Here is a 13,558-nt window from a genome sequence, read left to right on the forward strand (position 1 = left end):
TTATCATTGTCATGTTCTGATATCATGTAATATGGTGGTGTTGTAGGGTGTGGGTTTTGCTGTCGTTTTTTGTATGTTGTATTTATTCTTGTTAGATGCATAAATATTTGCTGGAGTCAGGTGATCCTATGCTACTGAAATTTTCCACTTGATCTAGAATGGCCTATGAGCTGGATATAATAGTGGTAAAGTGTTTTCAAATGGTGTTCATGTGAAGCAGCAGAGCATCTTGAATGAATGATAGTTTAATTTTATTTTAAAAAAGAAGAAAGTGTTATAAGTATTAGTGGAAAAGCTGTGATGGGTCTGTTCCCTGAACAAGTACGAGACATTCTGCTCTGCTGACTAACTTACTAGCTGTGTAGGGAAAAGATGCTTTTTCCCTGCTGTATTCTGTCACATGCAGTTTATTAAATCTGAGCTCTGAGAGCATATTTTCAATTAAAAAAAAAAAAAAAAGCAGATGTCATTCATTAGGAAACATGTACTTTCTAAAATCTTTATCACAGCCAATCCTGGCATATAAAACAGACTTGTCCTTTTCTGTGGCAGACTCCTAATCATTGTGCTTGCTAAATGAAAATAAAAAAAACATTCAGTTCTTTTTGTTCTCATAATACTATTTGTCAGTTATTTGTATGAGTAAGAGTCAGTCAGGTTTTTACCTGATGATACCATGTTGGTCCCAGGAGAGAGGGGCAGGGGAAAAAAATGCTTAAGTAGTTAAAAATTGTTTTAAAAGGTGATTCCAAGCCACAGTTGATTTTTTGCATCTCTCATTGTAATCAGTGTAAGCTTAAAGGAATGCTTTGAACCATACTACTACATCCCCGAATGAGTTCTTATATTCCTAATTATCTTAAATTAAGGTATATAATTTAATAGAAGTTGGAATAAAATTAATTTGAATAGTTTTCCATGTTTCCTTTATGTCTTATTTCTCATAGTGGATTAGTATTATTTCTTAATATATACATAAGAAACTAAAACAAGCCATAAGTGCAGTACTGAAACTAAAGATTAAATCTAGCTGAGGAGTTCTGTTAGTGCAGTTACTATAGACTAAAAAAATGTTTTTTGTGTGTGTGTTTGTGTGTTTTGAATCTGAGAAACAAGATTCAGATTCAGGAATCTTTAGGGGGCTTTTGCTTCTACTGGGGGCTTACTGTTTCAAGTAGTAACTCCTTTTTAATAACTAAAAGTTAAATGACCCGTTAAATTTTAAAAAGAAAGAAAGTAAGTATCTTAAAATACAGCTATTTTTTGTTTGTTTGATTTCTTTTCCAGGCTGCTCTTCTAAGTATTGTATTGAGGGACTCTTTTGCAGCTCCTGAGAAGGATATTTTCCAAGCCTTGATGAATTGGTGTAAACATAACCCCAAGGAAAACCATGCTGAAATTATGCAAGCCGTGCGTTTGCCACTAATGAGTCTAACAGAACTGCTAAATGTTGTAAGACCTTCTGGACTGTTGTCACCAGATGCCATCTTAGATGCCATTAAGATTCGTTCTGAGAGTCGGGACATGGACCTCAACTACAGGGGCATGTTAAGTAAGCATCTTTTTTTTTCTCTCTCGTTTAGTGACTGATGGACTATAGTTGTCTGGATGATGTGCTTAATGTGTTCTTTGAGTTTTTGCCTATTGCTGTATGTTTTTAAAAGGCTTGCATAATGAAATGTCCTGTTATGTAACATTCTTGACTTTGGTGTTCCTCAAACAGGAAATAACATTAGTCAGCATATTTTCTCATTTTTTTTTGTCTCAGGTATTGCTCAAACATGTACATCGTTATAAAAATGTATTTTCCTTGAGGAAATAGTATTTTAATAGAAAATCCTTTGCAAAAACAATAAACAAGAATGCTTTGGCTGTGGGCTATATGGAATTTAAATGATTTTATGTTGATGCTGACTTGTTTTGTAGGTCATTAAAATTTTCATACGTCTTTTCTCCAGTATTTTTGATTTTTCTGTTATTTTTTGTGTGTTTGCTCAAATAATATAAACAGATCTTCCAAATTGTGTAAGGGAAGTATAAAAAGCATGAGAAGCCTTTTGTTTGACTTCTTATCCATGCTGTCTGTTAAGTCAACAGGAATATATGATGTTAAGCTTTTTAAAAATACTATTACTTTGCATACAACATGGGATGTATAGAATGTATTTGTCCCACAACAAAGAATAGCATTAAATATTCTTTGACAGCCTGCACTGTAGTCTGTCAGTCATTCAGGACGAGCCTTGAAAAAGAGAACTGATTTTTTAGCACTGCATCTTCCCTTAGAAGTTAGATATTAATATTTAAAAATCTGAGTTAATATTAGGATATTGTAAAAATCCTATGATATGAGACGTTCTGTTGACAGTCTATTAGATAATTTTTATAAAGTTAAATGGTGTCTCCTGACTTCTTTTTCTACCTTCTTACATCTCAGTAATGTGTTCCTAATCTCAGAATTTCTAGCTTTGTCAAAATCACAGCTTTCTAAAGAATTGAATTTCTATGTTGTTTTAATAGTAGTTCAAACTCTTGGGACTTTCTCTGTTTGCGGAAACATTGATGGTTACTTGCAATGTCATAGTTGCATATTAGTGTATTTGATGTTTCTATGTAGTGGTACTAAAACACAGTTAAAGTTTTATCACCTCAAATCCTGTTCTTTAGATAACAGAAATAATGTTATGTTAAAATTCATGCTTCTCTTCCCAATGTACCTCAGGTTCAGGGCAGACTTTCATTTATTTATTTTTTTTTAACATTGAGATCATGTTTTACAGCTTCTGTCCTGAAACAAAACTCTTAACAATGACTTTTTAACAGGGTGGTTCATCAGTGTGTTGTTTTGTAGTTGAGTTAGGGATCGTTATCCCCAGTTGTCTTGATGGGAGATCTGTTCCTAGGATAAACACATTACTCTGAAATGCAGGCATAAAAGGCTTGCTTTAATGTGTTAGTTCAAAGCCTAAGAAGCCAGTAGGAAATTTAACCATAAACTTCACTAGTCTTTTGGTCAGGTTCATTTAGCTTTGCAGAGTACTGGAAGCTTGTATCACTATCAAAATAGCTTTTATAACTATACATACTCTATATACCGCTCTGCATATTCCATCAGCTATACTTCATACCTCTCTGCACATTCATGATTCCTCCATGTCTTTAATGTGGTTTTAGTTTCCTTTCCCCCCTTCTTTCTTCCCTTCCTCCCTCCCCTGCCTCCACCCCCCCACCCCCCCACCCCCAAAAAAAAGAGAGAAGGGGATCAAGAAAGGGATCAAATGTGATGAGAGGTATGGTGAAAGGTTTACTATGACGAGAAACTAAATAGACCAAAAGTTTCAAACCAGAAGGAAAGTGACAATTGAATAAGGAAGGCACGCAAGAATTCTATAAAATCATGAAAGGCACTAAACATATAGGGACTATATAGTAGTAAATGATCACTACTTTTACCATGCAAGGACTAGGTGGCGTCAAATGAGGTGGAAGAACAGAAAATTCTAAAATGTGTTTTCAAAATGCATAATTACCTTGTGGTAATAATTCTATGTTATGGGATTGTAAAATAAAACAGCTTTTATTAAGGCTGTGAAAATAATTTGTGAAGTATACTATTCTTGGCTGGAAACTGAGCTGTGGAGTGCTAGAAGCAATGGATTTACAGGGGAGGTATTACTTTGCACTGGCTCTGTTTTTTTCTTCTTTCCTTGATCATGTGTTTGTAGCCACCATTGGAGAAACGATATGGGCAATAAATCTTCATTCCGACCTCATACAGTTGATGTTCAAAACATCTGATTTGCATGATGAGAGTTTAAGTACTAAGCAGTTATTTCCATTTCTTCTTAGTACCAGGAGAAAATATTGCAACAATGAAGTATGGAGCCCAGGTTGTAAAAGGGGAGCTGAAGTCTGCTTTATTAGATGGGGACACTCAGAACTATGACTTGGATCATGGCTTTTCTCGACACCCAATCGATGATGACTGCCGTTCTGGTATTGAAATTAAACTAGGCCAGCCATCAATAATCAACCACATACGAATACTCCTGTGGGACAGAGATAGTCGGTACGTGCTAAGCTAACATAAAAAAGGAAGGTGATGCATTTTTTCTTGTGATAACATATAAATGCAAATTATTTATAAATGTGTTATAGAAACAGCATGATACAGTGTTGGAGATGGCAGTGACAGGTTTTATTTGAAAAGGCTGGTTTTTAAATACAGTTTTGCTTACTTACACGACAAACTTCATTTTGCGAGACTAAAGTGTCTCGTAATATTTCAGTGTTTTCTCAGTGTCTTCATTAAATGTTATATCACTATTGAAAGCTTGTATTGTTTAAATAGTTTTAATTAATAATACTTTAATTAACAGCTTTAATTTGTTTTTCTATTTGCCACTTAATATCCACTTGCTCTAATTCTTGCCACTTAACTCTAATTCTTTTGCAGAATATTTTCAGATATTATGTCCTAGACACTAAAGGAATGTTTGTTTAACGTTTTTCAATATCAAAATTGTTAAAAACTACCATATTTTCAACAATAAGAGAATAAAAATTTATTTAGAATAGGATTCGCCTGCTAACTACAGTAGTTAGTAGAAGCCACTTCGTAGTGGGACTGCTGAAGTATGAATTATCATGGCTGCCTTAGCCAATTTATGCTCAGCTTCTTTAGATTATTATGGGACACATGAAAGATCAAATTATGCATACTTGAACAAATGAGTGAGTATTTAAAAAGGAAAATTTCAAGGCTCTTTTTATTTCACAAGAGTAATATATTCATTTTATAATATGCCATTACAAAAATTTTGCAATTTAGAAGACATCTCATGCAGGTATTTATAAGCAGTTTTCTATTTAAATGAAAACAAAAACAGAAGCTATTTACATTTTATCACCTTTCTGATAAGAGGTTGATTTTTATGTAATTTCAAATTAACAGTTTAGAATTGCAAAACAGTTATATTTTGTTTTCTTAACTAAGCTGTGTTATTTTAGAAAAGGAGGCATTCTATGGATTTTAATTTTTACTTTTTTTGTAAATTAAAATTTATTTAAAATGTGAATTACAGTTATTAATCATTCAAAACAAGCTGCATGAACTTATTTATTTATTTGAAGTTCTGATTCAGTTCAGCTGAAATTTACACTTCTCTTTTCCTTTTGGAAAGACTGAAAATTAAACTTTTAAAGGCTCAAGGTACAACTTCACACAATATTAAACTATTTGTCACAGAAGATCAACTAAGAAAACCCAGTATTTAATAAAATTTTAAAAAGTATTAGAGCTATTAATAATGAGTAGTTCTCTTGAAATTTTCAGAGAGCTTGTAATTGGTAAGATGCCCCTCATCTGCAAGGTATATATCAGATAGCAGCTGATGAAACTCAGGGTGGAAAAAGCCTTATCCTTGGGAAAACTTATATAAAGGGTGGGTTTTTTTGTTTTTGTTTTTTCCTCCTGCTTTGTGTCACATGACACATCTGAACTTTGTAGAACAAACCATTGTTGGTGGCAGAATTGGACAAGATGAACCTCTTTTTGTCTTCATAAAATACTGAGGTTACGTTTGTTTTCCAGTAGATTAACTGTCTTTAAGATAAATGCAAAAGGATGCATTTATAGTACCGTGTCCAACTGTGGGCTGCGTCCAGTATATTGTTAATATACTGGAGCGAGTTCAGCAGAAGGGCACCAAGATGATGAGGGTTTGAGCATGTGACGTACAAGGAGATCCTGAGAGAACTTCTTCCATTTTGAGAGGAAGAGGAGGGATGTTATTGCTGTTTTCACCTTTTTAATGGAGGAAAATAGGGCTAGGCTCTTCTTACAACTGTGTGCTGAGACAGGGCAGTGGACACAAGCAGCAATGAGGGAAATTCCTATTAAACATTAGGAAAAAAAATCATAATGGGGATAGTTAAACTTGGGAAGGGTTTTCACAGAGAAGTTCTGGATGTCAGTCCTTACACGTATGCAGAAATTAACCAGCCAAGAGAGTAAGTAACCCACTCTGTTTGGCATTGCTTTGACTGTAGGGTTGGGCAAAGTTCTAGAGATCCCTTCCAACCTATATTATTCTTTTATTTTGAGAATTGCCAGCCGCTCATCTACATCTTTCCCATGGGATACATAAATAGTCTTTCTAAGGAGATGTTTTAGCAACTGTACAAGTTTACTGTGGCTTCTTGTTGAACAGCTTTTTAAACTACTCATTAACTTCAGCTGTCTCTGTGAAGCTTTAGCCTATTGGATATCTTGATATAGATAGTGTACATTTGTAATATATGCTTGTATGTTTTGCATCTATAATTTAGAGGTGTTATTAACAGATGAATCTTAGATATAAAAGTGCAAAGGAGACTAGCTGTACAAATTATCTCTGCAAAAAAGTTGCCATCCTTACGAAAGGATAAGGCATTGTGTTGTATTTTTTAGATAATTTTTGTTTGCTTGGTATCTTGGACACCCCCCCCCCCCCCCCCCCCCCAAAAAAAAAAAAAGAAATGTTTTATATTGGTTACAAATTTACATTATTCTGGTGATGGTGGTGTGAGAACTCTAAATTCTCACCACACAGTGGGTAGAAGGTCTTTTGGATCTCACTGCTCAAACTCTGAAATGCTAGAACCTAGTTTGGTCAAATATGCATAATCATGTTGCTGAGACAGTGTGTTTACATGAGTTGTGAATATTACACATCTGATTACTATGAAAGTGAAAGCTATTATGGATTGACATCTTAAAGACCTTTCTAAGTGCATAAATTGATACTAAATGTTGAGGAGAGGAGAGTTTAAAACATAACACTTCAGACACCCACCCCTCTAAGTCCCCATAAAAAAAAAAAGATTGGTATTTGAAAGTAAACATAAACAAGAGGAACACACATTGTGTTGTAGATATTTTTTGTTTTTATTTTTGGTGACGTAATTTTGAGGTGTATAAGTGATGCATCACTGGCTTAACAATGTATCATAAACAGCTGAGGTGGTCAAAAGTAAACTCAAGAAGAACTTGAGTGAGAAAAAGATTATGCCAGAAAGTAAAGTAGTCCTCTTCAAGTAAAAGGTTTCAATTTGCTAAATCTTTTTTGATTTTCTTCATTCATATGGCAATAGAAATACCTTCATCACTGGTGTTTTAGATTTATTCTATTCAGAAAGAATACAAATTAGTATTTTATGGCTAAATATGAGTGAATTTGAAAGTTTTGATTACATTTTTTGAGAGGTGAAGGTCTTATCTGATTACAGCAGATTGTGAGTGTTGAGATGTTTTAAGTCATTCTGAAAACATCTCTAAATATAACTGCCTGTGAATTTATTTTCAAAGCTAGTTTGGAATAGGGATCTTTCTTAGAGATTTTAGACACGGGACTGTGGGTAGCCTTCCTTTCAGCACAATTAAAAATCCGGAAGAAATTGTAGAAGTTAATACCTAATATGTGATTACTTGTATTCTAACTACTCTTCATTTTTTTTTTTTTTTCTCCTGACAATCCAAAGGTCTTATTCCTACTACATTGAAGTGTCCATGGACGAGTTAGACTGGATTCGAGTTATCGATCACTCTAAATACCTCTGTCGGTCCTGGCAGAGCCTGTATTTTCCTGCCCGTGTCTGCAGGTTAGTTCATCAATGTAACATTGCATGGCTGTCATTAGATAATGTAGACACCAGAATAAGTTGCTGGGTTTTGCTGCTATATTATGTATTTCTGATGGTGTATGGTATACACAACTTTCATAAGCCGTCCAAAAAAATCCCAACACTTGTCTATCTTGCTTTTTAATATAAATAGTTGATAAATTACAGGCATCCTGTTTTGAAAACTATGATTCATCTACCTCTAGCCTTGTATCTCTTTTTTCTTCTTACTCTCTTCTTTTTTTAATTATTATTTTGAGTCATACTCTCTTCCTCTTGCAGCTACATTCTGAAAACAATGATTTTTTTTCACTTGTTAGTAAACATCATTCCTTGGCTGCCAAATTTTTTTAATGGTTTTAAATACTTGCTATACAACTTGGTAATGTATTTTCTATATTTTACATGTTTTCTGTTGTTGCATTGAAAGAGTATGAAAGAGTTACGAAAACGAGAAAGAGGAGAGGTAAGATTAAGGAGGTTTGAACAATGATATGTGGAAAACAAAGCACCTACGTGGGCTTAATCATTATCGAGGTGATGGTGTCTTTTTGTTGGAGGTGCTGGGAATTCTGGAAAAAGCTTGTGATCACACTGAAGCTCTCCTATCCGAAAACTGTATTGAACTTACTAACAGAGAAACTGTAATCTGTAGATTCCAGAGATGTTACGATCACTATGCTTTGTATCATAGACTCAGTGTTGTAGTAATTATTCTGTAGACACAGACTTCTTAATCATTTAGCAATTAATGGAATCACCAAGGAAGGGAAGCACTTTTTTTTTCCTCAAAGAGTGGCCTCTTGCTCTGATCTTCACTGCTCCGCGACATGGAATTTCAGACAAACTGTTGTAGCGTATGTGGAAAAAATCTAGTGGGTCATTTGTGTGCACCTTCTCAGGTAACTTTTTCTCAGCCTCCCTGTTGCTTTAATAATCTCATACTAGATGTAACTGGCTTCAAATTTATTTTTCCTGACGCGGACAAATACATCTTCACTTCTTCCTTGTAAGCTCTATGATTCTTACTTTACTGTTTTCTCACTCTGAGATTGCAGCTGTCCTCTAGTTTGTATCTCTGTCTGATAAATCTTGGCTTAAAGGTGTCTCTGTTAAATCATCCATCAATGATGAAATGCCTCATGGAGTTTATAGGTGTGTTTTGTTTTGTCTGGTTTTGTTTTTCTTGTGACCTTAACTTAGTACAAAGTGGACAGCTTGTTACTAAGGACAGTGATTTTTGATTCCATCATGTTAACAAAATTTGAAGAGATCTAAGGTGTTGAGGCAGGACTTTTCTTAATCTTCTTTCAAAAGGACAGCCATTCTATGACTTCATCCAAAGACTTATCCAGAATTGATTTTCTATTTCAACATTAGTTTGTCTGCTTGTCATAAAGATGTCTTTATGGCATCACTGTGTAGGATGACTTTTTGAGGAGTAAGTGAGAACTGGAGAACTAAGTTCATTGGCTATGGTTTTAATATACACACTGTTTTTCAAAACAAGAGAGTGGAATGTGTCAGATTCTGTAGGTGTTGTTGAAGGACAGTGTGTTTGTGTCTACTATACTAGGGCAATTGTTCAAACATAGATTATAAAGAGAATATTAGCCTTGATATGCTAGGCAACATTAGTTTCCTTTTTGAGTCATCTTTCATATAAGTATTAGTTATGCAAGGTGAGAGCTGTCAAAAGCTGAATTAATGTGTTCACCTGAGTTTTAAGGAGCTCTTCAAGCATTTCATTAGGCAGAAAATGTGAATGTATTTTCTATTTGCATGTATGCAGGGTTGGATTTTTACTTGTTTGTTTTTTGAAAACCTTTCATTTTTCTCTTAGGTGAGTCATTATCCATTTTCAAATCTATAGTCAATGTCTCTTTCACACTAGCTGAATGAAAAAGATGCAACTTTTTGGCAGTTAGTTGATGAATAAAATACATGCAATTTATATCACAATGAATTAAGACCAATTTAGTGTGCTTGATAAGTTATTCATTGCATTATGTGCATTGCAGCCTTTACCATGACTGATTTTTGATATATGAAGCATTGTGAACGCATATCCACAATACTTTTAGAGTTAGTTTTAGAGTTAGTTTTTCCCATGAAAAATAATTTGTGGGGCATTGGTACATCAAGTGAATGTTAACACCTCCAATGATTTTTGAATAGGCAATGCTGTTTCATATTTTAGCCTTTTCAGTTTTTCATCCTTTCATTTTTGTTTTGCGGTTTCATCTTTGTTCTTTGCCCTAGATCACTAATTTTGAAAACCTCTTTAAAGCAATTACAAGAAAATGAAACCTTTGAGAGATTCCAAATCAAATGTAGCCACATGGTGTCACTGTAATAAAAGTCTAAGACACTTCGTTTTTTCTGTGTTTAAACTCTCTTTAGTGAAACTGTTGTTGCTAGTGTATGCTGTGCTTGTGTCCTAAACTTCCCAGGTTTCTGGAAACGTTATGGTTTGTTCTTAGCTGTAGAGAGAACCAGTACAGAGATTGTACATCAGGTCAGAAGGAAATTCTCCATTTGCTTTCCCATGTTTAATCTGCCACTGGATGATGCTCAGTTTTAATTGTGGGAGAAATGGACAAACCAGACCAATTTATAATTTAATAAGTAATTTGACCAGTAATGCCAGAATGTGAAAAATATTGTGAAAGGGGGAAAAGGTCAAATTTTATTTGTATTTGCTATTTCTTTATTGTCTTAGAGGAATATTAATTGTAGAAAGTTTGTTCTTTTTTCTTATTCTTCTTGAGATATTACAACGTGACTAATGAAAGTGAAATATTAATTATTACTACATAAATTCTTGGTCCTAAAGCATGTTTAAAAAACAGAACAAAAAAAATGGTAGATGACTATAGGAAAACACTGTAAATGTGGGAAATGTTTTGCACTTTTTTGGCCTTTTTAAAATTTGTTTTCAACTGAAAAATATTGAGTTATTTTACCACTACTAATTCAAACTGCTAGTATTAGAATATATCTAAGTGCTTTGTGTTTCCCTTGAAGTACTTGGCTGCTATAGAAACTTTAGTGTAGAAATATTTTTACCTTAGAAGGTAAGCTGTGTATTATATGTATTTATCAGTGCAGAGGGAATATCTTCCCTTTCCTTTTATTAAGCAATGATGATATTGGGTGTTTTTTGTTCAGTGCCTCAAGAGTTTTTGATACTAGTGATTACAGCGTTTGTAATCCTCTGCCTGAGTGCAGGCAAATAAAATTATAAACCCTGTCTCTCCTGAGCTTTTGATAGGGAGGGGGACTAAATACATTAAAAAAAAAAAAAAAAAAGGTGAATGTTTCAGTAGGAACACAGTTCTAAACTAAGGAATGTTGGTAATCGTGACCAGTTGTTTTGCAGGTAGAGAGATGCTTGAAAACAACATCTCTTTGCGTAGGTTAGACAGTTTTTTGTTTTTTTTTTTCTGTAATTCTCTTCTTGGCCAGATAGCTTCAGATATATGTCCTTAATAATAGTGATGGTGCAGTTGCTTCATTTTTTCTTCTGCTTTGTGAGTCACTTGCTGAAGTTAGCTACTGCTTAAGCAACAGTGTTTCACTTCCAGCCTTACCGGTAGATCTCTGAATTCCCTATCTGTAGTAGGTACCTATTTTGCAGTGTTCCTTTGCTTGATGGAAATGCAATGATAACAACTTCCCAAATGGCATTCTGAATATGGTTCAATTTAAGAGCATGCTGAAACAAGAGAGGAGTTAACTCTTGAGGAAAAAGCAGTTGAAACACTTTCCTGGGTACATAAAATAAACTGAGAAGAAAACATCATCTGCAACTGGAGTTCAGCACTAGCTTTTTTAAGCAAGTAATTCTTCCTCCTCCCCATACACCCCCCCGGTAGAGAAGGCTGGTATTAACAAAAAACACGTAGACATCCAAAAGGGACTGTTGAACATTGTTTTAACTTAAAATCCAACTCTGCTACATCACTGACCTAACTGAAAAACACAGAGCAAGAGTTGTTGGCAGGAGCTCTGGTAAGGCCTTCAGAATGTCCAAAAACATCTGGAAAAAGAAGAGGAGGAAAAAAAAAAAAGACTGCCATTAATATCCTTATAAAATGTCTTCTTGTGAATGCAATGATTAACCTTGGGCAACTGAAATATCTTTGCCTTAGTTACCGCACATGAGAAATATAAATGGTTACATAGGCAAAGTGTTAATTTGATTAGTTATCTTATTTGTACTGTGCTTTGGGAAGCATTTACTGCTGTGAAAATATGTTATTTCTAACTGTGCAGATATGCTGACGTTTCAGAGTTTCGAAAAAAAATCTTGCTTGGCAAGACAAACAAGGTTTTCTTCATCTCTGGATAACTGAATTCTTAAAATCTTTTCCAAATTCTAATACCGTATGCAGTGCAGTGATAATGTAATGTCCAGAGATAATTTAAAAATATCTTGGTTTGTTTTACAAAAAAACAGTATTAAAAAAAAATACTTTTGAAATGTCACTCCAGACCTTAGAGGGTTTACACTGCTATTATTTTGACAAATCAGCTTTTACTGCAAGCATGCAGGTTTTTTTCCTCTTTTTTTATTTTTTTTGATTGTTTGTTTCTTTTGCTTGTTTTTCTGAGTGGAGAGAAGAGGTAAGCACTCTTTCTAGTAGAAGGTGATCACACTGAGGAATCGTTCTTGGCATGTTTCCAATACCTTGCTTTTTAAACCTGTGAAATGCAAGGAAATTATTTCCTAACATCTCCATTTTAGTGGCTAGGTGCTGCTTGCTTATCTTTCTATCTTTCCACATTTTTTCACTTTTTTTTCCCCAGATTTTTTTTCCAGTATGTGTTCAATCTGGCATTTTTTTCTTTTCCGAAGATAATGAGATAGTCTCAGATTTTTCAAATGGCATAGATCTTCTACACGAGATCAAGAAAGCTATTGCCTGTCTGTGACAGAATGCTTATTGATTTAAAAGATTCTTTTTCTCATCTTCGTTCATGTATTCTTTTGATCCTAAGCTTGCACTTCTAATTTTGGCTCCAAATGTGTTCTTTTTATTCGTAGTGGTATAGAAGCTCACTTCTCTAGAGGCATCATCAATAACATTTTTCAAGAACTTTATCAAGACAGCTCTTTTCTTAATTCTTTCTCTGTCTGTCATAACAATTCAGTTATCCTAACATAAAGAGCCCAACTCAGCTTTGAGGAAAAAGCAAAAAATCTAGTGTGCATTTAAGCTGTTGATGACAATCTGCCAGACAGCTCATCTTCTGAAAACTAATGTTTCTGTGAAAGTGTGTGTAAAGGGGTCAATATGGCTTGTATAGAAAATTCTGAGAAATGTGAGAAAGAGCCTGCCAGCTCAGTTTGTTGGATATAATTCAAAAAAAAAAAAAAAGGAAAGAAAAGTGTATATACTTATTTTTTGGTTTATAGTTTAAAAGAAGGTTAATTTTAAGTGGTCTCGAGTACATATTCTTCATGTGTGACCTAAATAGGCTTTTTTGTAATATGGTTAGAATTTCTATGTATTCAAAATTCTATGTATTCATTATGAGTTTAGAAACAGTAAATTGTTTTTAGGTCCATTTTCAAGCTGTTTCACCTCATAAGAAATCCAACACAGGTGAAAATTATTAGTAGTCATTCAGCTTCACAGTGATATGCAGATACACCTAAACACTAAATTATAAAATTGTTCATAATAATTCTGCAGCAAGTTGTGTTTTAAAGTTACTGTTGCATAAGACAAACCTTTATTTAAAAGGCATCTTCAACACTCCATTTAAATCCTCTTTTGTGGTTTCTATTGCATTCCAAGAAATAGAATTAACTGTGAAACCTTGCTATATATGCTTACGAAGACAGACTTTTACAGGAGGAAATCTTGTTTTGCCATATTTGTAAGCA

The 13,558-nt window shown here is 34.1% G+C and overlaps 1 protein-coding gene across 3 annotated transcripts in view; it reads left to right on the forward strand.

Moving 5' to 3' along the window:
• BTBD9 (BTB domain containing 9) overlaps positions 1 to 13,558 on the forward strand; it is a 125,738-nt gene that overhangs the window by 10,030 nt on the left and 102,150 nt on the right. For all 3 annotated transcript variants that reach the window (XM_048080070.2, XM_048080072.2, XM_048080073.2), the window contains exons 5-7: positions 1,288 to 1,552; positions 3,850 to 4,069; positions 7,522 to 7,641. In XM_048080070.2, the coding sequence (XP_047936027.2) occupies positions 1,288 to 1,552; positions 3,850 to 4,069; positions 7,522 to 7,641 (605 nt within the window). The remainder of the gene's footprint in view (positions 1 to 1,287; positions 1,553 to 3,849; positions 4,070 to 7,521; positions 7,642 to 13,558) is intronic.

This window comes from Anser cygnoides, chromosome 3, assembly GCF_040182565.1.
Source record: "Anser cygnoides isolate HZ-2024a breed goose chromosome 3, Taihu_goose_T2T_genome, whole genome shotgun sequence".
Taxonomy (NCBI): domain Eukaryota; kingdom Metazoa; phylum Chordata; class Aves; order Anseriformes; family Anatidae; genus Anser; species Anser cygnoides.